This window comes from Ursus americanus, chromosome 12 (genome assembly GCF_024610735.1).
Source record: "Ursus americanus isolate L20-20 chromosome 12, mUrsAme1.1.p, whole genome shotgun sequence".
Taxonomy (NCBI): domain Eukaryota; kingdom Metazoa; phylum Chordata; class Mammalia; order Carnivora; family Ursidae; genus Ursus; species Ursus americanus.
In genome coordinates this window covers 50,526,452-50,553,021 of record NC_142138.1, presented here as the reverse complement: position 1 = coordinate 50,553,021, position 26,570 = coordinate 50,526,452, and the positions used below count along the sequence as shown (strand labels likewise).

Here is a 26,570-nt window from a genome sequence, read left to right as displayed (position 1 = left end):
TCCCCCCACTAGGATGAGCATTCTCTGTTCCTCTCTCTCCCTCTCTCTCAAATAAATAAAAGTTAAAAAAAAAAAAGAATTTAAAAATATATGTAAATTTGGGATGCCTGGGTGTCGCAGTTGGTTAAGCGTCTGACTCTTGGTTTCTGCTCAGGTCATGGTCTCAGGGTCGTGAGATCAAGCCTCCCTTGGGCACCGTGCTCAGCACTGGGTCTGCTCAGAGTTTCTCTCTCCCTCTCCCTTACCCTCTCCCATGCAAAAAAAATTTTGTTCATTTATTTATTTGTTTGTTTGTTTGTTTGTTTTCCAGGCTTTCACAAGGCGATGGTCAAGACCATGTCTGCAGCCCTGAAGATACCTCACTTTGGATATTGTGATGAAGTTGACCTTACTGAACTGGTTAAATTAAGAGAAGAATTAAAACCCATTGCTTTGGCTCGTGGAATTAAACTCACCTTTATGCCCTTCTTCTTAAAGGTGAGATTTCAGTCACTTCCAACAGGGCTTAAATAGGACATTGCAATTTTGTTTTGCAAATATGCAATATGTTAACTATGGATTTAGATAAAAATATTAGTTCTCACCATATCATGTAGTTAAAAAAAATGTACAAGTGTACTATTTCTTTGTTTCTTAGGAATTTATAAAATTAAAATTTGTGTCATTTTTTTATCAGCTCATCTCTCTGAGCTAGATAATGGATTGGCTTGCCAGTTCAGTAAAGCCTTTAATTCTGAAAGGATCACTCCAGCAAAATCCTAATTTGAACAAATACAAGACTTGGTATTGATCTTGCATATCACTGACATGTATCATTTTCATTTATTCAACAAACTTATGTTGAGGGTCCTGGGAATCGTTTCTAGGCCTTGCGATTGGTATAAAACCAGACCATCGGCTGACCGTAAGCAGCTCAGTGTCTAGCTCATATTAATAACCATTTATGAAGCAGGTATCATGTGGCAGACCATGGACTGAGCGTGCTGTATACATCATCTCTTTTAATTCTCGGAATAACCCTGACATGTAGATATTGCTATTCCCACTTTCCATTTAAGGAAATTAGGGCTTAGAGAAGTTGAGAAACTTGTCTAGATATATAGCTCGTAAGTGGAGAAGCTAAGTTTCAGGTTCTGGTCTATTTTACTCAAAAACGCATACTGGTGTCTCTTAACTCCAGTGTGCCTTCCCTGCAGCCTTTTCTCCATACTGCACCATGATGAATCTTCCATAAATGAAAGCACCGTGTTATTCCCTGATTCTTTCCAGTGGTCTCCTTCATTGTCTTCAGGTTGGTTTCTAAACCCCTTAATTTGGCATATAAATAGGATTGCGAGTCTCTGCTTCCTACCTCTCTAGCTTCATCTCTCCGGCACTCCTCCTGTTCCGGTCAGATGAAGCTTGCATAGTCGTGGGAATAAGTGACTTCGCACGAAATGCCCCCTCCTCCTTTGATCAAATACCTGCACATCTTAGATGCCAAATTCTGTTCAGGAATAGCCTCCTCCGGAAGCCCTCTGTGGCTGGCGCCGTTAAATAGTCCTCTTTCCCGTTGCAGTTTATCTCAGTGCGTGCAAGTGTTTGCTCAGTTTTCGTTTCACCGTGTGCTGAGCCTCCTGGGGCACAAACTGGTCTTTATCTCCAGTTGTTAGCAGCTACCCGAATAACTAAGTGAATGGTCTATGAACATGAGATGTAATAGATGTCTATAAAGGAGACATCTGGGCTGTATTTTAGCTATAGAGTCATTTTTAGGTACACTCATTGAATCAGGTGGATGAAATCACCCAGATTGTGTGCAAATGAGAAGAAAAGAAGGCTAAGGATTTTACTTCACTGTTTAAGGGGTAGATGGAAGTGGATTTGGCCAAGACAGTGGAAGAGAGTAAGTGGGGTCAGCAGTATGACGACAGAAAAACCAGGAAAGTGTCTCCTAGTAGCCAGAGTGTATCTCTTGCTGTATAACAGACCACTCCCAAATTTCGTGTTTTGAAACAACGGCCATTTATTATTTCTCATGAGTCCACAGGTAAGCAGGGCCAGTCTGCTGATCCTGGCAGAGCTTACTTCTGTGTCTACAGACAGCTAGTAGGTTGGTGGGGGTGGACTGTCATAAGACAGCCTTGGCAGGGAGGACTCGTTTCTCTCCCTTCTGTCTTTCTCAGCTCCCCAGCATGCTAGCCTGCACATGGTCTCATAGTACTAGCAGGGAGGAAGAGAGGAAGCAGAAATGCTCCAGTACTTTTTCCAAGCTCTGCTGCATCACATTTGTTCTTGTCTCATTGGCCAAAGAGAGTCACATGACTGAGCGCAGAGTCAGCTTTCGCAAAGCTCCACCAAACGGCATGGATACACGAGAGGCATGAACCATTGGGGCTGTTCATTCAGCCTCTCACGCCAAGAAAGAAGAAAAGAGTTGTGATGGGGGTGCCTGGCTGGCTCAGTCAGTAGAGCATGTGACTCTTGATCTCAGGGTCGTGAGTTTGAGCCCCACGTTGAGTGTGGAGATTACTTAATGAATTTCAAAGCCCTTTAAGAAAAAAGTTAGGATGGGAACAAACAAACAAACCTACTATTGGATTAGTAATTAAGAGGTCATGAGTGGCCTTAGCCAGAACTGCTTGAATAAAGTATTGTTGAGGTAGAAGCTTGATTCCAGTTATTTAGTGGGTGAATAGAAATCAAGGAAGAAGAGACACTAAAAATATCTGGTAAAAGGCAGATGGAGCCTAGGCAGAGAGGACAGGTATGGTGGTTGTTTGGGGTAGATTAAGGAAAGGTTCCATCGGCCCTCCTCCCCTCCTGGAAAAACTGGAACAGATCTGTAGTGAGGGAAGGAGCTGGAAAATGGAGAATTAAAAATATGTGAGTGACAAGTGACAAAAACATGTGAGTGACACTGGTGACATCTGTTTTGAAGCAAGGAGAGACCAGCTTTTTAATATACTGAATTTATTTTATCGTTTTTCTTCATCATTCCAGTCTGAATGAAATACCTTATCTTTATTTTGAAAATAACATTTAGTGTACTTTCTTTACTTTAAAATGACATTTTTTCTGCCTATATAAGTTTCAGAACGTTTGGAAAATACTACAGTGTATTGTATACGGAAAAAAATGACCTCTTAATCTAGGGACACACATACCTTGTTTTTTCTTTTACAAAATTTGGTTTGTGCTCAAAATACTGTTTTTATGTGTAACACTTTAACCTTAATTATAGATTTTTATATAAAGAAGATTTAAGTTACAGTTGTCAAATCAAATGCTTAGTAAAACTTGCCTTAACTCTCTAGTTCAAGGAAATGATTTTTTTTTTTTTTCTGACCACTGACCCACAGAAAAATAACACTTAACACAATGCATATAAAGAACTCTTAATTGGACTAGATGAAGGCCAAGGTGGAGGGTGGACTTGAAGGACAATCTTAAGCATTTTTATTTACCTATTTTTTAAATGTAATACAAGGCATGACGACAAAATGCAATGTGTGAACTTTGATTAGATCCTGGATGGGCAGAAAAACAGGTATAAAGAACATTTAGGGGACAGTTAGGAAAATCTGAATATGGACAGAAGAGGAATGGTACTGAGTAAGAAGGAAAAAAAGGAAAAAAGACGAAGGGAGAAGAAAGCAGAGGAGGGAAACATAAATGCCATCAATTCGGGGAGGTGGCCTATAAGTGAATGTTCACACCAGCTGTGCCCTTCACTTGGCCAAGGACACAAAGTGGAACACTAGCCGCTGATGGTCAGTGCCCTTGGAAGCCCTTAGTGCTTGTTCCTTCTGCACAGGGCAACAGCTTACTGCCTTTTTGTTTTAATGCAATGTATTTTTGAACTTCAGGTTTGCTTCTCATGTAAGATTCTACATGTAAAATTCTTCTCATGAAGAATTTAGACATTTTGCTTGGTACTTTGGTCAGTCTCTGCACTTATTTTGAAAATCTCCTTGATGTTTACAAGCTGCCTGATGACTTTATCTTTTATTCTTAAGTGATGAGGGTGACCTAGTTCCAGACTGCTTGAAGGTAACACTGGGAGTAATATGCCTAGGTACATAAAGACTAGAAATTAAGCTCATTGTAAATAAGGGCTCTCTCCCTCATTCCCTCACACCTCTTACTGCTTCCAGTTCCCTTTCTGAGTTAAGAGTGCTGATGTTGCATTCTCTTTCTGTTAAATAGGCTGCTTCCTTGGGACTACTACAGTTTCCTATCCTTAATGCTTCTGTGGATGAAAACTGCCAGAACATAACTTACAAGGTTGGCTATGTGTCGTGGAAAAGTTCTTGTTATAAATAGAAAATGGTGCAGCTGTGCTTATAGGTTGGAAAACCTTCTTTTGTACCTCAAATAGTGATTTTTTTTAGACTAGAATTAAAGACATGGGATAAAATATTAAACTGAAGTATAATTTGTTATTGTCATTGGTTTTACTGGTTACTAATGATACTGTTCAGATATATGGAGTTCCGTTTTTTGAGCCCCTTTGGTTTATTGCTTAAAATAATGGAAATAAACGGCTGTCAGGCAATGGATTATGTTAACCATCCTACATCCCCTCCCCTCAAATAGATAACCTCTCTCAAAGTGGAGTTCCTGCAGTTTTTAAAACAAGAATAATTTAAGTGGAAATAGGAAAAGTAATGAAAGTATGCATTCTGTTTGAATGAACTCTTCTGTTTGGAGTGAAGATTTATTGAGACTGAGAATTGTTTGGGGGATGCTAATCCTTATTTATATTTCTACCTAGTCCTGTGCTTATAGGATATTTTAGGGGGTTAGATCTAAAATCTTCCCATATGAGGGGCACCTGGCTGGCTCAGTCAGTTAAGCATCTAACTCTTGATCTCAGCTCAGGTCTTAATCTCAGGGTTGTGAGTTTAAGCCCTGCATTAGGCTTCATGCTGGGTGTGAAGCGTACTTAAAAAAAAAATAATAATAATAATAAATTAATAAATAAAATAAATAAAATCTTCCCATGTAGTTAATACAATTTCCTGATTAAGTATATACTTGTTGTAAAAAATTCGGACAAGAAAGTAACTATCTTCACCTTCAATCTCATGACCCTAAGATTACTCACTGTTGATGCTGAGATGTGCATCCTTCCAGGATTTTATTTTCACATACTTAACAAAAATAATATGTTTTGATACATATTGTTTTAGTTAACTTAAATTTTTTTAAACTTATTTCTTTTCCCCTTAATATATTATGGATGTCAGTACATGTCAATAAATATCATTTTGTTATTTATTTAGCCCATTATTGGTAAACACTTTGTTTGCAGTTTCTCAGACTCACAGTCTGAACTCAGTATCCCTCTGTATCTCTACATACTCTGTATTTATCTCCCTAACACAAAGTTTTATAAATGTTCGTACATATTGTTAAATATTCTCCAGAAAGTCTTCTATCTCCACCAGCTTATATATCCACTAATAATGAATGGAAATAGCCTGTTGCCCAATATTCTTACTGATAAAAAATTATTTTTTCCAAAAAATCTTTTTAAAATTCTTTAAAAATTCTTTAAATCATCATCAATCTGGTAGAAATAGTTTTTGGTTGTTGTTTTTGATGGTGAAGGTTGGTCCTTTCTTTTCTGTTAACTTATGAAAAGGCCTACTGTATAATTTTTTTGTTTTAGGCGTCTCACAACATAGGGATAGCAATGGATACTGAGCAGGGGTTGATTGTCCCTAATGTGAAAAACGTCCAGATCCACTCCATATTTGAGATCGCCACTGAGTTGAACCGCCTCCAGAAACTGGGCTCTGCAGGTCAGCTCAGTACCACTGATCTTACAGGAGGAACATTTACTCTTTCCAACATTGGATCAGTGAGTAATAGAAATGTTCACATTCATCAACCATAACTTAACGTTTCTGATCATATGCTCAGTTAAAAATATTTCATTTCCCATTTGTTCCTCAAAAGCTTAATTTTTCTACTCTTCCTTTTTACTATTTTTCATGTTGTAGATCGGTGGTACCTACGCCAAACCAGTGATCCTGCCGCCCGAAGTAGCGATTGGGGCTCTCGGGTCCATTCAGGTGTGTTTATTAAATAATTGGCAAAAGAGTTTTAGCAAGTCGGGACGGTAAACACAAGAGGGACCATTTATGAGGTTTTGCCCTCACTTCGTAGGTTTGAGTGTACCATTTGGCGCTTTAAGCCAGTCGTTTCTTCCTAAGAGGTAGGCCTGCACTTCCAGTGGCTGCCTCTTTGTGTAATAAATGGTGGTGACCCGGATTGTTCCGTATGGAATCCCTGTGGTTCATGCGAGGCACAGATGCACGTCTTTATGAATAATCACAAATATGCTCAATATGCTTCTATCAAAATATCTTTATTTCCAAATACCAAAGATAGTAGTAAGCCAGTTATTATTATTATTAATAGTAAGCCAAATTATTATTTATAACTAAGTCTGACGCCATTTAGACCATTTTTCTCAAACTTCACTCTGTTCAAGACTCATTGAGAGTACTAGTTAAAAATGTAGTATTCTTGGGGGGCCTGGGTGGCTCAGTCGGTTAAGCGTTCAGCTCTTGATTTTGGCTTAGGTCATGATCTCAGGGTTGTGAGATCAAACCCCGTGTTGGGCTCCATACTGGGTGTGGAGCCTCTTTAAGATTCTCTCTCTCCCTGTCCCTCTGTACACCCCCTTCCCCCTCCCTCTCTTAGAAAAAAAAAAAAAAAAGGCAATATTCTTGGCCTTGGGGACAGAGCCCCCAGAACTTATATTTTAAAGAAGAACCCAGGTAATTCCAACATGAGTGAACTCTTGGCCATGTTTCCGGAGACACTGACATAGAATAAGGGTTGCAGTGATTCTTAACCTTGGCTACACATTAGAATCATCTGGGGAACTTGAAAAAGAATGCCTAAGCTCACCCTATACCAACTGAATCAGAACTGAGGAGGTGGTGGGTAGGGCTTGGGCTTCTCTATTAACGCAGTGTTGAGAACCACCAGAATCAAAGTATTAAGCTCTTGGATTCCATTTCAGTACCACCATTATTAAATGTCATCACCATATTGACTTATTTTGGTCTTCATGTTTCCAGGAGAATCTTTCTTCTTTATACTTGTGATGCTTGCACACTGAGCATGTCTGGGACTTGTCTTTCATGAGTTATTACTTTTGTATCGGCATCCGAAACTTCCGTGGATACTTTCATTCGGCCTTTGGTTTGCTTTCTTGCAGATAGTACTTCAGCTGCTACGTTATCCCCTCTTCCTAGCAGCAACTTTTCCTCCTGGCACACAGGAGATAGGGAGAAAAATCCCAGAACACATAGCGGACTCTGTTCTTTGCAAATCAGGAGTTTCTCTGAATATACCTTCCCTGTCACCCATTCCCCATCCGGCAAGAATTTAGCATTTGAATCTCACGGAATTCTGACTTCCTATAGGTTCAACCTACTTGACCAAGTCTTGTCTTTCCTTTTCCTTAAAGAAATGTATTTTGCTCTGGATTGTAGATATACACCACCCCCCACCCTCAAACTTGCTCCTTCTGAAGTTTTCCCCTTTTGGTAAATAGCCATTCTGCTCAGAGACCTCCTGTAGCTTCTCACCTCACTCAGGTTCAAGGCCAAAGTAGCTGCAGTGGCCTACATGGCCCCCCAGAACTTCAGACTGTAAGAAGGTCTGCACTGGTGCTTCAGACTGTAAGAAGGTCAGTGCAGAAAGGGAGAATAGTCCTTAGAAACTTGCAAAGCAGTTTGACAGATGATTTTAGGTCTATTGAATCTAATAAGAAGAACTTAATAGGGCTTGTGTTTTGTTTATCTTTTTTAATTTTTTATTTAAGTAATTTAACTGACAACCACCCAGGTGTCCTTTAGTAATTGGATATGTTTTTAAAAGATAGCTTGCAATGGAATAGAAATTAAAAAAAAATAACAATAGGTCATTTACCAAAGACAGATTGAGAAGCATTGCTCTTGACAATGGGTCCTGCCTTCCCCGTGCTCCACCTGTGACCTCATCTCCTACCTCTCATGCCTACCCCTCTGCTGCAGCCATCCTGCCTACCTTGCTGTTCCTGCATCAGTCCAGTCACGCCTCCCCTCTGTATCTCTTAGAGTATCCATCTGGCTTTTTTCCTCACTGCCTTCAGTGAGGAAGCCGTGGTGAGGCTTTCCCTGCCCAGCCTGTCAAACGAAAAATGCTGCCTGCATCTAGCCCCTGCCTACCCTCTCTCCCCTTTCCATGTGGCTTTATTTTTTCCTTTACGCTTTTCATTATCTAGCATACTATATATTTTACTTATTTATCTTAATTGTTTCTCTCTACATTAAAATGTTAGCTCCTAGAAGGCAAGAATTGTGATTTGATTTGTTCACTGGTTGAGCCCCAGAGTCAAGAAGAGTACCTGGTACATTGTAGGTGCTCAGTAAATATTTGTTAAATAATTAGATTCTGACATGCGATTTACTGTATATATGGAAATTACAGGGGACAGGGAAGTACCTTGGAGAAACAAAAAGCTTGAGGCAAATATAAAAATGGGAAAAATCAGAGTTAGCATTTTCAGGTCATTTGGGATGCCCATTTCTTGTCTAGTACAAGGAGGGGGGGTTTGCTTAATCTTCCACCATTGCTGTTGCTAGAGCCTTCGAGCAAGTGAAGGTTGACTCTGTTCTTTGCCTTATTTCTAGGCCCTTCCCCGATTTAACCAGGAAGGAGAAGTATACAAAGCACAGATCATGAATGTGAGCTGGTCAGCTGATCACAGAATTATTGATGGTGCTACAATGTCACGCTTCTCCAATTTGTGGAAATCCTACCTAGAAAACCCAGCTTTTATGCTACTAGATCTGAAATGAAGATGGATGGGATGTCATTGAACTTTTTGAGCTTCCAGAGAATATGTAGAGCCTAGCTGTGCAGCACACGTTCTTCTTCACGATTTGTAGGAGAAATGATTCGTATTGTATGATGAAGGTTCCGAGACACAATATTTATCACTGTTCTGTTAGACTTTTTACTGAAAATGAATGATGGTATAAGAATTCTCCTGGGGCTGTTACACTTGATAGGTCATGGTGTCACTTCTTAATATGGTGCTGAGGTCTTTGTGTCCATGGGTTGAAACTAGCAAGAACAGCAAAATTAATGTTACTAAAAGACAGACTGCCATATCCAGTGTTTACCCTATTTTTTCTTTCTTTTTTTACTTTAGACTGACCTTAATGAAACTGTCAGTTACACTTAGTTGGGAAAGGAATTTACATACAGAAGTATCTTCCATTTCCCCACAATAACACTAACTGTTGTATAAAATAAGTGCAATTACTTAACCTTTTAAGATACCTATGATTATGTTGCTCTGTAGAGACTATCTGTAAATGTCTTGTTTATAAAAATTAATATCTTTTAAAAGGGAAAACTATAAGCTAATCCTAAAAATGCCCAATTACAGGGATGCTTGGAAGAGCATGCGACTCTTGATCTCGGGAGGCGTGAGTTCAAGCCCCATACTGGGCATAGAGTCTACTTTAAAAAAAAAAAAAAAGCCCAATTATAGTTTTATAACCAGTAAGACTATCAAAAGTGTTTGTTTAAAATGAATATACTTTTAGAATCTTGGTAACGTTTTGGTGTTTTGTTAGGAAAAAAACTTCTCCTTGGCAAACTTGCCTCATGTAAGGAAAGTGCTTTAAATGGAGCAGCCGCTGACATTATCTTATATTTAGAAGTCCATTGCATTTTAACTATTTTTTATCTTTCTTGTCTTTAGCTAAAACATAGGCTAGGATAATGTATTCCATTCTCCATATCCTGAGAAGGAATGTGAATAAGAGGAGAGAGAAGAGTCTAATGGGTAATTATGGACATTAAAACAATAAATATTATACAGAAACGAAGGTATCATAATGATCATTTTATAAGAAGCCCACTTTAATCAGAAATAGCATCAAGGTAAATATAATCCAGCCTTTTTAGTTGCATTCAGAAATCCAGCTTGCTTCTAATGTTGTCTGACTACTGTATGTTCAGGAGAAATTTTGTAACAAAAAAGTTGTTTTAAATCTACTTGATTTTTTCAAAATGAGAGTTGTGTAAATTAGAAAATAATGAATCAAATGAATGTTATTTTTAAAATTTAGATAGTATGAGGAGTTACAAAGAAAATAAAATCATCCGTAGTTGTATCACTGTTAACATTTAGATCAAGGGATCTGTATACATAGTTATTCTTTTTATAAAAATGAGATCATGCTCTATCTACTATTATATAATTTGATTTTTTAATTTAACATTATGAGTAAATTTACATGTCAATAAATAATTCTACATTATTGTACTTTAGATGGCTGGGTAATATTCTGTTGTGTTTATGTTAGACATTTGATATTAAACCTCTACTGTATACCGAGCATGGTGCTAAGCACCGGGCACAGCATGTCCTCCCTAATGATCCCTGCCTTCGTTGGGTTTACAGTGTAGTGGAGGAGGCAGATACTAAATAATCATAAAAAGTAAAACATCATTACATGTCTAAGTAGGAAAAAATGGTGCCGTGAGAGCATCTAGTAAAGGTTGCTAATTCTGTCTGAGAGGGTTAGGAGGGTATGTACCATAATTTAACCTATTCCCTATTGATGGCATTTGCAGAATTTTACATGAAGAACAATATATCCAGTTCTCTCTCTCTCTCTCTTTTAATAAAGGAGATAGAATTTTATTGAATACACTTCAAGGGAGTGGCAGGCAGGACAGCAGGGAAGAGGCTGTCTGCCTGAGCAGTTGTCTCCTAAGGAAGATTCCCCAAAGCCACTCTGGACACTGTCCCTTACATCCCACGGACTCTGACTATAATTTAGTCATAAGGCCACACAAAGTGGCAAAGGAGGCTGGGAAATGAGAGGGCATGTGCTTAGCTAAATATTTTGTTACTATGGGTAAAGCAGAGAAGGGCTGTTAGGGGATAATTGCCGTCTCTACCAATAGAAGATATTTTATCCATTTTATGTTTGTAAAGGCTGTAATACATAAAGCAATTTCTTCATGTCACACAGCCACTGAAGTGCAAACTGAGGCTCAGTCCAGGTAAATCCACTTGCTACTCTATCACATTACATCTGACCAACTTTTCTGACTTAAGCCTTAATAAGCAATAGGGAGTAGTAATGGGTTGAGACACTATCAAGTGAAGCGCCTAATGAAGCCCGATGTTACTTTACCATGTTGTAGGTCTACTCTAAGCTTTCTCAGCAATTGAGAAGGCTGAGTTTCATTTCTATTATTTTCTTTTCTACTCTTGTCCCCTGGGACATACCATAAGTACCACTATCAAAAAGGTCAAAAATTCGAGGGAGATAAAAGTGAAGGGACTACCTGTTGCATTCAATTGTTCAAATTTCTCTCCTTTTCAGCCTGAACCCGTATTTTTGAAGTGTAACAGTCAGGGCCTTTTCCACTGCAAGTGACAAAAGCCCAATTCTTCCAGGGTTATATTAGAAAGGGTACTTGATTCATATTACCTGAAATGCTCAGGGGTATCAGTTTCAGGTATGGCTGGATCCAGGGACTTGATAAATTCGAGACAGTCTCTGTTTCTCTCTCTCTCTGCCTCTATATCTCTATCTCTTCACTCTGTATCTCTTGGATTTTTTTTTTGCTTTGCGTTGATTTCATTCTCGAGACAAGCTGTCCCAATGTGTTGACAAAGATGCTTATGAGTACCCAGACTTACATTCCTCAGAACTCACATTCTGTTTCCAGTTAAAATCCCAAGGAGAGTTTCGATTGGTCTGGCTTGGTTCGTGCCCATCAATGTGGGCAGGAGAATATAATAGCCTGACTGGCCAGGCTTGAATCTTAAGGGTCACCTTTGGAGCCTGGGAGTCAGTCAGCCCCATTTAACCACATGGACTAAGAAAGGGGATCTGGAAGAATATCTGAGCAGATTAAAAACAAAAAAGTCAACTACAGAAAGTGAGACATTGCCTTCCCACCCCACCTCGTATTAAATAATAAATGTTTTCTAAGAGAGCTCTTAAAGAACCTGGGTAGAAAGGAAGCTGAGGAGGTGGAATAGGGAGTGGGCAGTAAACACAGAAGATAATATTAAACTGTGTGACTGTTGGTTGTGATTCCAAGATTTTACAGTATCACTGATAAAGAATATTTGTATTTTCTTCCTACTTTTAGTTCACTGTTAACGAGAAGTCCTTTCATTCTCAAACTTCAAATGATGCAGTGTCGGTAATTCAACTGATGACAAAATATGAATCACTAGCTTCAATATTTTCTATTCATCTAATCTTTCTTAAAGTTCTTGCATGCTCGTCTAGTCACTAGCTTTGATATTTTGCACGTATTCTGGTGTATTAAGTATGGCAGAAGGAAAAAGTCTAAGTTAGATTTTCAAAGCCCATCTCTATGAAAAAACAGAAGATGAACAGGACCTTATGACTTACCAAAGGGATATGTATCAAGAGAAAAAGACGATGCACAATACAATTTACCTGACACATCCTACAGGAGATGGTGGCCGCCAGGTTAGTCCTCAACAGATCCCTTCCAAATTCTGCAGCAAATGCCTCAGTCATTCTTTACAGTATCCATGCCAATCTTTTCTGTTCATTTAAGCACCCGCACAGATTTCCCCCAGCCCTGTTGTATTAAGCAGATAGCTCCTAATGTCTTCAGAGAAGACAAAGTGATTCAACCCAATGATCTTTCATTTCTCCCCTTTTCACATCGAAATCTCTATATTCTCACACTTTCCCTTTGTTTTTCCTTTTGAGGAAGATGTGATTCTCCAGCAAAAATCAAACTTCCTACTCTCTATTATTAATCGCATTTCTTCCTCCTGATCCTTGCTTTCTGTTTAATCCATGGCCCCATTTTGCTCTTTCAGTCTCTTCCTCACATGTAGAACTGTACGAGATGCACTCCTCCAGCACACTGGTTAAGATTCATTTCCAGTTCTTCACGGAGGACTTATTGGAGACTGATCCCAGAACTCTCAGCAAATTTACTTTTTTTTTTCTTGTTGATGAATGTGTCAGGGTCATGTTGTATGTCCATAAACTTGTTTCCTTTTCTTTTTGGGCACAGAGTTAAATATTTTCCAGCCTAGCCTGCAGTTAGGTAGGGCCATGTGATTTATTTCTAGCCATTGGAATATGGGTAGAAGTGATGTAAACCAATTCAAAGCCCATAGAGCCTCCCAAGAGATCCTCCATACTCCTTCTCTTTCCTTTCCGTAGCAACCCTGAAGCCTTTATGTTGAAGATGGCAGCCACGCAAGATGGAAGGAGCCAGCATCTCCAAATGACTTGGTGGCACAAAGCCTTCCCACCACCACACCGCAGCACTGATTGGTTTGGATGTGATACAGGTGAAATAACTTTTCTTGTTTTAAGGCAATGATGCTTTGAGATTAATCTGCTACTCTAGGTAGTAATAACCCTAACTCTGAGCTGTCCAGTGCAATAGTCACTAGTTTAAGTTTAAATTTAAATTGATTATTGTGGCTATTGAGCAGTTGAAATGTGGCTAGTGTAACTGAGAATCTGGATTTTACTGAATTTTAATTGAAATTTAAATGTCAAGAGCCACATGTGGCTAGTGGGTACCATATTTTAGACATTGCAGATATAGAATATTTCCATCACCATAGAAAATTCTATTGAATAGTGCTGACCTAACTAATAAATAGAGGAAATGTTATCTTTAATCTCCTGCCCCAGGAAATGCTTTACTTCACTAAAACTAATTTCCCTCTACTTTTAAGGCTTAAAACCTTCCTTTCTCACATTGCTACCTTTACCTGCCACCACAGGAACAAACTCCTGTCCTATTCCTTCCTGCCTTTGCCTACCTTCTTGAATGGGTGGTCTTGAACTCCTGGCAATCTGGCCTCCTTCCCCACTGCTCACCTGTAATCACAGTGTGCTTGGCCAAAGTTTGGCCACATCTCTCTCCCAGATGTCTCCTAAATTCTTCTCTCTGATCCCACCTCTCTTTCTGAGCTCTAGGCACTCATTTTCACTCTTTAGCATCTCAAGGTCACCACGTGTTTCAGTAATATCTCAGCAGAGAAACCAGGACAACTCTGAATTATTCATGCCAAACCCTGGGTGCCTCATGTTATCATTGTTATCCCCACAAAAATAACCACAGCTCTTTTATGTTCCAGAAGTCAATTACCATTTAGGCAAACAGTGAAGGTATCATGAGTCCTTGATGTTCGCAAGCTCAGAATGAAATGGAAATGAATTCCTGATGAGGCAGTTCCAGTCCTGAGCAGAAGGACTTTAACCACGAGCTAATTCATGTGCTAGTCAGACCCTTGTGAGAGAACTCTAGGTCAGCCTGCTAAAACTGAACAAGAGAATTTGGAGACAGTCCAGAGGAGAGCCACAAAACTGAAGCATGACAAGAGTAATTGCAGTTCTGTTACAGTATCAGGCTTCTCCTGAGTCTCATGTGGAATGTTAACAACACAAAGCATTGGGAACAGCTGTTCTGGGCCTTGACAAGAGACAGAACAGAAGAATTGAGAACAGGTGTGAGATCAAGAGTTTAGGCTATATAGGGGGCAAAGTCAGGACGGTCAAAGAAGGATTCATGCTTATCCCAGGCTGAGGAGGCCAAGGGCCCTCCGACCGGCAGCCGGAGTGCCTCCACTCACCCGCATTTCCAGAGGAGCTGTCTGACCGTGGTAAACTTGCGGTAAGCGATGGAACTTGAAGTTTGCCGCAGAGAGCTCTTTAATATGTTCCAAATATGTGTTACATAGTTCTAGAAATGTGGTAAAAAGGAAAGTTAAAAATACCGAGGTTGGGGCGCCTGGGTGGAGCAGTCGTTAAGCATCTGCCTTCTGCTCAGGGTGTGATCCCAGTGTTCTGGGATCAAGCCCCACGTCAGGCTCCTCCGCTAGGAGCCTGCTTCTTCCTCTCCCACTCCCCCTGCTTGTGTTCCCTCTCTCGCTGGCTGTCTCTGTCAAATAAATTAAAAAAAAAAATACCAAGGTTTATAAAGTCTGTACAGAGGTTTCAAGAGTGCAGTGATCTGGAAAAACCTAGCAAATTCATTTCCTGGAAGAGTAAAGCCAGGGTTCAAACTGCAACAGGGGCACCTGGGTGGCACAGGGGTTGGGCGTCTGCCTTCGGCTCAGGGTGTGATCCCGGCGTTATGGGATTGAGCCCCACATCAGGCTCTTCAGCTATGAGCCTGCTTCTTCCTCTCCCACTCCCCCTGCTTGTGTTCTCTCTCTCTCTCTCTCTCTCTCTCTCTCTCGCTGGCTGTCTCTATCTCTGTCGAATGAATAAATAAAAAATCTTTAAAAAAACAAAAACAACAAACTGCAGCAACAAAGGCAACTACTTTGATGGCAGGTGTAATTAAGTTAATAGAAACTGCAGGGATGAATGTAAATCAGAACAACTAACAGTTTGAAACATTAGTTATGCAGATGCAACAGACAGGAGTACATGAGCTAAGTCGCCACACTAGTAACTCTTTAAACCAAGGGCGTCACACATTGCACAAGAACCTGGCTTTGGTCCCATTGTGTTTCTGGCACAAGATTAGAAGGGCCCTGTTGGTTCACATGTTGCTTGGGCAGAGCAGGACAAACTGTCACAGGGATGGCATAATTTTTTAAAACCACCATGGTCCTTTACTAGTTTCTCTAATAAGCTTGTGAAAATTAAAAATATTGACATATAAATGCATTCTAATTCAGAAAGTTTTTTTTTTTTTTTTTTGGTTTGTAGTTATAAATACGTTAAAATGTCTCAGCTTCTATCTCTACTAGATGTTACAGGTTTGGTAATTGCATCGTGTTTGCAGAAATGTGAAAAAACAATGTAGTTGCCTCTTAAAATGTCTGCAGTATATCCTCAAAAGTTGGGTCAGTGTCCTAGAAACAAAATATTATCCAGTTACAGAGTTTAAAATTTGGTGTAGCTTTTATTTCTGTAGAACTAAAAATGAGTGCATAAAAATAAAAGCAGAAAGAGTATGTCTTTTTGCCATGTGGCCCAAAATACCTCATTCGACATAAAGCCAGTGCAACTTTTGTGTCATTATTTGGTGGTTATACAAGGGGTATTGTTCTTTGTTTTCTTTTTTCTTTTAATTTCTCTCTCTCTTTTTTTTTTTTTTATTAAGTAATCTCTACACCGAGTGTGAGGCTCGAACTCATGACCCCAAGATCAAGAGTTGCATGCTGTATTGATTGAGCCCGCCAGGTGTCCCTGTTTTGGTTTTTCCTTTTGAAACAAGACTGTAATGGCTTTTATTCTGTGGTCCTCTCACTTGAGGTTTAAATTGCCCTAGAAAGTTGCATAATATCCTGATGACCACAGCTTAGGTTTATATTTCACGTAAGAACTATCTTTACATAATGGAAAAATCCATGGCACCAGCTCATTCCTAAGAGGATTCTATTTTGTTCACTTGTATTTTGTTTGCTAAATCACATATTGGTTACTTAGACTCACAGCATGCTTTTCTCGAATGAAGATTTTGAAATCATTTCCAATGATGACCTAATTTCTGGCCAGTTCCCAGTGGGCTAGAGAAGAAATGATTTTCATACACTATTTCTTGTGTCTCACCTGTGGATTGGTTCAGGGAAATGATGTGTGTGTGTGTATCAGAAATGAGACCAGCACAGTCTTAAGGTTAGAAGTATGTTTTCATTCCTAGTTAAATATATTAACTTTTGGTTATAAAACACCTACTTAATAATAGAAAAAAGAAATAATTAGCTAAATATTTTAGTAACTTGGATATTTAAGTTATTAAAGACTGAAACTCTGCAGGATCGTGTGGCCAAAGTCATGTGAGACCAGCTACAATCTGAGAACTTGAGCTCTGAGAGGTATTTGGTGTCTAACAGTGTTTTCTATCATCCCCTGAGGAAATGTCCCTGTTTTGTCAGACCAAGTGGTGCAAATTAGTATGTAGCTGTAACTTCCTAATATAGGTATCAAGATGTGGAAAACAGTGACTCCCTAGTATTTGGCAAGTATGTTGTTATTTAGGAGTTTCTCTTTCCTTGTGTACACACACACACACACACACACACACACAACCTTAATGGAACATTTTCACATAAAAGAATATCAGTGTTCCGGAAAATTCTACAGCTAAACAAATCAGTTTTAAAATATTCTTAAGTCTTTAAAGATGTGGTCCATATCTACAATAGAATATTACTCAGCCATCAAAAAGAATGATTTCACAACATTTGCAGCAACATGGACGGGACTGGAGGAGATTATGCTAAGTGAAATAAGTCAAGCAGAGAAAGACAATTATCATATGGTTTCACTCATTTATGGAACGTAAGAAATAGGAAGATTGGTAGGAGAAGGAAGGGAGGAATGAAGGGGAGGTAAACAGAAGGGGGAATGAACCATGAGAGACTGTGGACTCTGGGAAACCAACTGAGGGCTTCAGAGGGGAGGTGGGTGGGGGATTGGGATAGGCCGGTGATGGGTATTAGGGAGGGCACGTATTGCATGGTGCGCTGGGGTTATATGCAAGTAATGGATCATGGAGCATTACATCGAAAACTAGGGATGTTCTGTATGGTGACTAACGTAACACAATAAAAAATTATTATAAAAAAATTAAAAATAAAAAAAATATTCTAAGTCTTTAAAATAAAGACCAGTTACAGAGGCTTCAAATTCTTTGAAAGAGAATTCTTAACATTAAAAAATTGTTGATCTGATGAGGGCAAGTCTCATTTATGTTTCTTGGAACTCTAGTTACATGGTGTTTCTGCTTCAAAACCTTCCATTCTGACAAGTAACAGTTTGTTTTATTAGGAGACTCTAGGGAGTCATAAAAAGAGCATTACAGATCAAAATCCCAAGGTAATATACTCTTATTTTACACTGTTTTCCCCTGTGTTCCTTTATTTTCTCTTGTTCTTATTTGAATAAATGGGTCACACAAAGTAGATGATTGTATGCTTGATAGGATTACTTACAGTACTGTAGTCTTGTCAGAATTTATGGGAAGAAGCTTGACTAAATGATCATTAGTTCTATTGTTCTATTACACTTTGTAAAAGACAATGCTCAGGATGCCTGGCTGGGTCAGGGGAAGAGCATGTGACTCTTGATCTCAGGGTGGTGAGTTCCAGCCCCATGCTGGGTGTAGAGATTATGTAAAATAAATAAACAAACCTTAGAAAAATAATGCTTTTAAAAAACAGAGTAATAACTATCTTAGTGTTTTGTGTTTAAAACCCTTATCCTTCTCTAAATATATGCCTATGTATTAACACTAGTTATGATGGAATAGAGTGAAAAGGAAATGGAGCTCTCTATGTAGACTGAGTCTCCGTCCCCTGCTGCTTTTACCTCTGTTCCTCCCTACCTCCATTCACTGGCTATCTAAAGATGCATTAAGCAGCAATAACATTGCTTTGATGTTCTTGGTGTCCACCTACAAATATAATTTTGTGTAACTGACATAAACTTGTTTCTAAAAGGAAGCAGAATAACTTAATGGTCAAGGTCTGGGAGCCATGTCCATCTGAGTTGGAATTTAGCTCAGCTGTTTTCCAGCTGGATAGCTTTGATATGCATGTCCCTCACTCTCTTTAAACTTTGGTTTCTTTTGTGCATTAAATAGGGATGCCTACTGTGATGGTTAATTTTAAGTGTGAACTTGACTGGGATGCCTAGATATTTGACAAACATTATTCTGGATGTGTCTGTGAGGGTGTTTCTGGATTAGATTAACATTTGAATCCATAGACCGAGGAAAGCAGGTTGCCCTCTCCAGTGTTGGTGGCATCATCCAGTCAACTGAAGACCTGACTAGAATAAAAAGGCGATACCCTTTCCTTTCTTGTAACATGGTATCATGCACATTTGCTCATATCATGAACCACCTTTCTACTTTCAGTTTCTATGATTTTGACTACTTCAGCTATTTCATGTGAGTAGAATCATATGGCATTGGCTGTCCTTTTGCAACTGGTTTCTTTTCAGGTAGTTTCATCCATGTTGAGTATGTGACAGAATTTCCCATTTTTAAAGGCTGCGTAATATTCCACTGTATGTATATACCACATTTCCTTTATCCATTGTTCTGTTAGTGGATGTTTTGGTTGCTTCTGTCTCTTGGCTATTGTAAATAATGAAGCAATGAACATGGGTGTGCAAATACCTCTCTGAGACCCTGCTCTGAGTTCTTTTGAACGACACTGTATTTGTAATGTGCTTTTATACCCCCTCTTACCTGCTCACCCCACTCGGTGCTCTCCTAGATTAGTTTGCTTTTTCTAAACACAAGCGTTGCAATTGTACTCAGTCAGGGCCATGGATTCTGATGACCTATATCCCTGTGGGACTTAAGAATGCAAACCTGGCACCAAGCTCCTGGCAAACACACAATGATAGAAGGAAAAGATAAACCAATTTGTGTAACATTATAAAATGAGATACCTAACTTTGTGTGAGGAACACGCTGTTTAAATGAGCTCATTTACCTTGCCTCCACTGTACAATTGCCTTCTCCTCGATATTGTCTTCGTCTCAGAAGAAAACGCTTTCAGAGTTAGCTAACCTTCTTCCTATGATCATATGGCAATCGTTTCTATTCCCATCTTCTCCTTTCTTGGCTTTACTGTTGGAGGGTAGAAATAAGAACTAATCTTTATGAGTACTTACTCCTATCAGGCACTGTCCAAACTCTTTTGTATGTTAACTTATTCAATCCTCACAAAAGCCGATGATAAGCTCCTATTATCGGGGCGCCTGGGTGGCACAGCGGTTAAGCGTCTGCCTTCGGCTCAGGGCGTGATCCCGGCGTCATGGGATCGAGCCCCACATCAGGCTCTTCCGCTATGAGCCTGCTTCTTTCTCTCCCACTCCCCCTGCTTGTGTTCCCTCTCTCGCTGGCTGTCTCTATCTCTGTCGAATAAATAAATAAAATCTTTAAAAAAAAAAAAAAGCTCCTATTATCTACATTTTGCCAATAAGAAACTGAGGAGGTGAGAGATTAAGTGATTTTTCCAAGGATATTCAGGTATATAAAGATATAGGCCAGGGCTTACGGCAGACAGTTTGGAGGTGACCTTAGAGCAGCACTTGGAAGACACAATGAAGAATCCATCCATTGTTGGGGTCTTGTGCACAGATTCACAAGGACTTGATCTGGGCTGCCTTGGGGCCCTGTCAGATGAACATGCTGGGATGATATCTGTTCTAGCCCAACAAGCAGCTAAGCTAACCTCAGACTCCACTGACATTCCCGTGGTTGTCAAGAATCAGATAATGGGAACATTATGATCCAGGAACATGATGGCATCACAGTGGCAGTGCACAAAATGGCCTCTTTAGGTCCATCAGTTCTCCAGCAGCCTGTCATAGGAGTTCAAGCCTACCTATGTTAATTATCATACAGAACTATGAAAGTTCAGCAGTTAGGCCATTTGTTTAGGCATATTGGACAATTTTCTATTAATTTTAGAGTAAGCTTCTTTGGGACACTCAGTGGATTGACTTAAAATATTAGTAAGAAAGGACCATGTTTTGAAATATGGTTCAGGTCACTTTGTATACATAATTTTGTTATGTTCAATAAATATGGTTGGAGGAAGAGACAAGTATATAAAAATACAGTAATAGGTACATAGAAAATTAAACAAATAAAAAAGTACACTTAACTCCAGAAAAAAAAAGTACAAGTAGGTTCAGGTCACTTTGTGTACAGAATTTTGTTATGTTCAATAAATCTGGTTGGAGGAAGAGACAGGTATATAAAAATACAGTGATAGGGGCACCTGGGTGGCTCAGTCAGTTAAGTGTCTGCCTTAGGCTCAGGTTGTGATCTCAGGATCCTGGGATTGAGCCCCATGTCGGGCTCCCTACTCAGCAGCGAGTCTGCTTCTCCTTCTCCTCTCCCTCTCCCTCTGTGATCTCTCTCACTTTTGCTCTCTCAAATAAATCTTAAAAAAAAAATACAGTGATAAGTGCACAGAAAATTAAGCAAATAAAAAGTACACTTAACTCCAGAAAAACCCAAAAAGTACAAAAGGAAAGGAATGTAATTATTTCTATTATTGGATCAGCTATGAATAATATTTACATAATAAACTGATTTAACAAAAATTATGATATAACTATATTGGGAGGATGAGAGGAGGGGAGGTATATGGTAGTGTGTAGGTGGTTTAAGACCACAGAACTTTCATCTTCTATGTATGAAGTCAGTAGATGGTTCTGAAATTGATATATGAAGAAATAGCAATATTTTTGAAAATATAACAAGAAAGAGTTAAAATAGTTGTGTCAGTTTCTTAGAGCCAGATGACAGGATTCTCCCAGTCATGTTTAAGTAAGAAGGGATATTAGTTCATAGAACAAGGCCTGGAACTATACCATTGAACTGGCCTGGTAAGGGGGCTGCTACGTCCGCTGTGGTCAGGAAACTCAATCTGCTAAGACTAACCCCAGAATATATTGCCTCTGCTGTACTTTGACCAGCAAAAATGGACTCTAGCCACCCAGCCGATTTCCTCACATTCTTTGCTTCTAAATCAAAGTACATGAACCTTATTTACCTTCTCCAATTCTATAGCAAGGGAGGCTGGGACTTGTCCCCTAATTCTACTTTGGTAAACTGGGGTTCACTAACGTGGGGGGTTGTCAAACTATGGAGAGGGCACCATATAGTGTCTTGTCTCTTCCTTCTCGCTCACCTGCTTTGTCCCCAAATCATTGAAATTCTGTCTAAAATTCTTCATAAATGGCTCATGAATCTAGTCACTTTTCCACTTTCCCTGCCGTTACTCTAGAGTAAGTCACTTCAGCAATTTCTCAGTTGGTCTCCCTTTGTATAGTGTTGCCTCAGAGCATGGGAAATAAGCTAGAAGAGGGAAAGAGAGATAGCCTTGGGATTTGTGGGTTTTCTAGAGATATTACCAAATTAAAATTTAATTGTCGACAGTGCCAAAGGCAGAAATACATCTAAATTGTTTCCAAAGAGACAATTTAGTACTTTCCTTAACCGAAACCAACTCCTCCCTGCACCTTCAGGTTGCCTTATGAACATAGTCGGGGAAGCCTTGTGTGGGACGGTGCAGACTCCCTGGACAGGGGGTTAGAGTTCAGGTTCTGTGACTTTCTTTACTCTTTCTGTGATCTTCGGCAGCCCCATAGCTCTCTGAGCTAATTTGTTATAGAAGCATTAGAGAATTTCTGTGGAATAATCAGGCATTTAAAAACACTAAAATTGCCAAAGTGTCCAAGTGACTAATCAAATTATGATCCACCCACACACCAAACTGCTATGTAGTCATTTAAAAGAATGATGTAACTCTAGTATACTAATATGAAATTACTAGTAACTCTGAATATACTAATATGAAACAATTTCTGATATATTCTGAGTGAAGAAAACATGGTTTAGAAAAATATATGGAATATGCTAGCATCGTGTGTGTCTGTGCATGTCACCGTGTGTGTGTGTTTTCCATGAATATAGGCATATTTATGTTTTGTAAATTCAGACCGTCTTGGGAAGGGCAGCCAAGAAGTGGCAACAGTGATTACCTTCAGACAGGAGAACTAAATGGCTGGAGGTGGGGTTAGGTGGGGATTCATTATCTTTTGGGTTTTTTTCTATGTGCCTATGTTACCAATTCAAAGACTAAATACAGGGGCGCCTGCCTGGGTGGTTGAGCATCCAACTCTTGATCTCAGCTCAGGTCTTGATCTCAGGATTATGAGTTGAAGCCTTATGTTGGGCTCCATGCTGGGTGTGAAGCCTACCTGAAATGAATAAATAAATTTTAAAAATGTATAGCATTAAAAAACAAAAGACAAAGAAAAAATAAATACAAAATTTTTTAAAGAACCTGGAATTAACTCCCATCTATAAAGGCGGAAGAGAGAAAGAATGAGAGAGAATTAGATTTGAGGCCTGGGTGCAGCAGAAGCTTGGAGCTCCCCTGTTACCCATACTTGTCTACATCTTCCTTGTCTTATTTTGTGAAGCCTTTTACCTTTAGTTTAAATATTTACACATCTATGGTTTACCAAGGTAGGGTTTTTGTTATGCCATACGTTCTCATATTTTCCAGTTTCTCTGCTTGGAATAGATGCATTATATTCTATTAAATATTCAAAATGCGTAAGTCATGAGAAGTGGAAGAACGTTCAGCAGGAGTTGTTTTTTTCAGGAGTCTAGAACTAGAGCGTTTGCAGCGTGCAGAACGCACGCACATACATTGTCTATCACTTGATCCACAGGAGCTCCATGTGATTCTTGCTATTCTCAGCTTTGTCCAAGATCTAAAATTAGAACTCGGCTAACATTACATTTCACTTGATTACAAGTCTGACCGAGGATTTTAATCACTCCGGAGCCACACCGAAAACGATTCTCCCTGAAATCCTCTCTGACCTGGGTAAGCACTAACTTTGGGCATGTCAGCTTCTGCATCCACTGGCAGTGGTAAGTATTTTTCAAAAACATTTCTTCCCCATTCTTCACATAGAAAGAGATTGCTGTTGATGACTTTACTGTGTCTGAATTTGCTGAAATGTACAACCGAATTTGGAATTGAATTTAAAAGTCTCCCGTGGGGTTTCATAGTCATGCGTGTAATTGTTTTCCTCTGGAATATTGATTTCTCTCAAAGTTTAGAAGCGGTTTTTTTTGTTTGCTTGTTTTTGGATTTGTTTGTTTCTTTTTTTCTTTCGCCTTCGGAAAGCAGACTCTCCTGGGTATGTCCTTCCCAAACTATGTGCTTATCTGTTATGGTAATAATCAAGGTAGAGAACATAATTCTATGCTGGAGGTAGAAATACATATATCATTATTGACTTGTTTTCCTCAAAGGGAAATTGGTCGCTGTTATAGGAAAGCTGCTGGCTGAATGAAGTTCAGTGGCAAACTGAGGAACCCAGTGAGCATACATGTAGATACTTGGGATATTTGGAAATGTTTTATTATATGATAAACACTTCAAACTTGCTAAAGTCTGAGACAATAAATTATAGGGTGACTATGATATCCCCAGGGGTTTGGATTATCAGCCTGTGAATCCAAGGTTTCTTGATGGCAAGAAGATCTTACAGTCTGTTTTTGTGGAAACTGCGTGCTTTGCTTAAACACAGAGACGTTTCTCAATTTTCTGCATATTGGCAATTATATATCCATCCTGACATTTTAAACATTTTTGTCCCCTGTAATAGAGTTATTCTTCTACCCCTCTCTGTCTTTGTCTCTCTTACACGGTGCATACTTTTAAGGAAATCAATAACATAGAGGAGGTTAATAATGAAAAGCAATATTCTCTACCCTATTTCTATCACTCTAGAAGTAAGCATTTTCACCATTTCAGGATTTAGTTTTTGGTGGTTATCTCCATAGTTTCTGTTTTGTTTTGGTTTTTTTCAAAGGTGGTTTTTATTTCTTATCCACTTTAGGCATTATCTGTGGAACTTCATTATGAAAGATGGTGCTTACGTTACACCTCCATAGAGTTGTATCCTTTTTAGTTTCCCCTTTGATTACCTTTATAACTTGAAACAAATCTAGTTCTCGTTCCATAAAAGAGACCGTGTCTACAACTCTTCACTCTGAAGATGTGGCTATTGGTTTTCTTTCGTTCCACCTTTCCATTTCCTTCTTCCACATTCTGTTAAAGTATTTATTTTTATATTTTCAAGATATATTATACTTATTACATTCCATTTTTAGCTTTTTTATAGGTTGATTTATTTCAAAAGTTGATTTCCATCACTCAAAAAAGAAACTTTGTGCCTTTAGCAGTCACTTCCTCTTTCTCCCTCTGGAAAGCCCCTGGATATCACTGATCCACCTTTTTTGTTTTCTCTCTGTTTCTACCTATTCTGGACTTTTCATATAAATGGGATCATACATGGCCTTTTGTGTCTGGCTTCTTTCACTTAGCACACTTTGATTCAAAGTTCACTCATGTAGGGGCACCTGGGTGGCACAGCGGTTAAGCGTCTGCCTTCGGCTCAGGGCGTGATCCTGGTGGTATGGGATCGAGCCCCACATCAGGCTCCTCTGCTATGAGCCTGCTTCTTCCTTTCCCACTCCCCCTGCTTGTGTTCCCTCTCTTGCTGGCTGTCTCTATCTCTGTCGAATAAATAAAATAAAATCTTTAAAAAAAAAAAAAAACAAAGTTCACTCATGTAGCATGTATTGGTGCTTACTCCTTTTTATGGCTGAAAAACATTCCATTGTATGGCTATACCACATTTTGTTTATCCAATTGTCCGTTGACAGCCGGTTCTTTCCACTTTTTGGCTTTTGTGAATAATGCTACTTCGAGACACTGAGGTAGAAGTTTTTGTGTGAACATGTGTTTTCATCTCTGTTGGGCATAAATCTAGGCGTGGATCTTTTTCTATTTTATACTTTCTCATTTTTCCTATTTTTATGCTAGGCATGCCTCTTATAAACAATACACAGGATTTTGTTTTTCATTTAATTGGACGATCTCTGTATACTAACTTGCAGCATTTAGTAATCAGGAAAGTATAAATTTGCAACCAGAGTGAGATTTTATGCAGCAGTGTGTTGGTAAGGGTGTACATCAACGGGGACCCTTTCACAGTTCTAGTAGAGAATAAATGGGCACAGTCGCTTTGGAAAACAATTTGGCTCTACCTTATAAATTTGAACATTCACATAAATTATGATCCAGCAGTTCTAGTCCTAGGTATGGACTCGATAGAAGCAATCCCACTTAAGCACCATGAAGATAAGGACAAGAATTTTAGAAACAATATTGCTCATAATGGCAAAACTCTGGTACCCAAACATCCATATTCATTGGGACGGAAAAACTAAATTATGGCCTAGTCAGACATTTTGGAGATCGTGTCCATACACGATATGTTTTACTTTATGGAGCCGTATAATTTCCCATGATATGGATGTACTGTAACTTACTGATCAAAGTTATATTGTTTCCAGTCTTTTGCTTTTATGAAAAACATTGCAGTGAATAACTTTATAATATGTAATTTTACAATTGAAAATATTTGCAGTATAAATTCCTACGAGTACGAATGTACATTTGTAGGACTGATGGACATTACCAAATTTCTCTCCATAGAGAACAACCAATTCTACCACCTTCAGGGTCTGCGAGTACCTGTTTCCCTACGCTGTTGCAAATTTCACTTCTTTTCCAAACTTTATACCTTTCTTTTTATTTCCTTTGCCTTCTAGCCATTCTATAATGTTGAATAGTTGTGATTGTGGACTTCTTTGACTTCCTGAATTAGGGAAGAAATAATTCAATTAACTGTGAGTCAGATTCTTTCACTATTACTAATACAATTTGATGAAAAACCAGTACATTTATTTGTAAGGCAAAGAACATTCCATCAAATGGATCTGCCATAATTTACATAACCATTCCCCTATTTGTATTGTCCTTTCCTTTTTGAGATTCGGGTCACAATCCTCAGTATTACACCTGCCCATTTATGATTTATTTTACAAGAGCAAATAATCCCAATATACTGCCAGTTAACTGACTTCCAGCCTGTGCATATAGCATCTAGTTTAAG

General features: G+C 39.0%; 2 protein-coding genes, 1 long non-coding RNA gene and 1 pseudogene across 8 annotated transcripts in view; 3 read left to right on the top strand and 1 right to left on the bottom strand.

Moving 5' to 3' along the window:
* Positions 1–10,332, top strand: part of DBT (dihydrolipoamide branched chain transacylase E2) — a 46,957-nt gene extending 36,625 nt beyond the window's left edge. The window contains exons 7-11 of the mRNA XM_045801685.2: positions 311–477; positions 4,189–4,266; positions 5,657–5,848; positions 5,991–6,062; positions 8,679–10,332. Of these exons, the coding sequence (XP_045657641.1) occupies positions 311–477; positions 4,189–4,266; positions 5,657–5,848; positions 5,991–6,062; positions 8,679–8,846 (677 nt within the window). The 3' untranslated portion in view covers positions 8,847–10,332. The remainder of the gene's footprint in view (positions 1–310; positions 478–4,188; positions 4,267–5,656; positions 5,849–5,990; positions 6,063–8,678) is intronic.
* LOC123795167 (uncharacterized) overlaps positions 1–14,725 on the bottom strand; it is a 55,497-nt gene extending 40,772 nt beyond the window's left edge. For both annotated transcript variants that reach the window (XR_015726362.1, XR_015726363.1), the window contains exon 1: positions 14,669–14,725. This is a non-coding gene — a long non-coding RNA (uncharacterized LOC123795167). The remainder of the gene's footprint in view (positions 1–14,668) is intronic.
* The window catches only part of LRRC39 (leucine rich repeat containing 39), a 29,221-nt gene continuing 17,223 nt past the window's right edge, over positions 14,573–26,570 (top strand). For 2 of the 5 annotated variants that reach the window (XM_045801696.2, XM_045801691.2), the window contains exons 1-2: positions 14,573–14,709; positions 23,265–23,469. The gene's annotated coding sequence lies outside the window, so the exon portion shown is untranslated. Of the gene's footprint in view, positions 14,710–23,264; positions 23,470–26,226; positions 26,305–26,570 lie in introns of all 5 variants that reach the window. The other 3 variants (XM_087866132.1, XM_045801693.2, XM_045801695.2) reach the window with 3 other exon arrangements.
* On the top strand, positions 18,863–23,258 carry LOC123794880 (ragulator complex protein LAMTOR5 pseudogene; annotated as a pseudogene).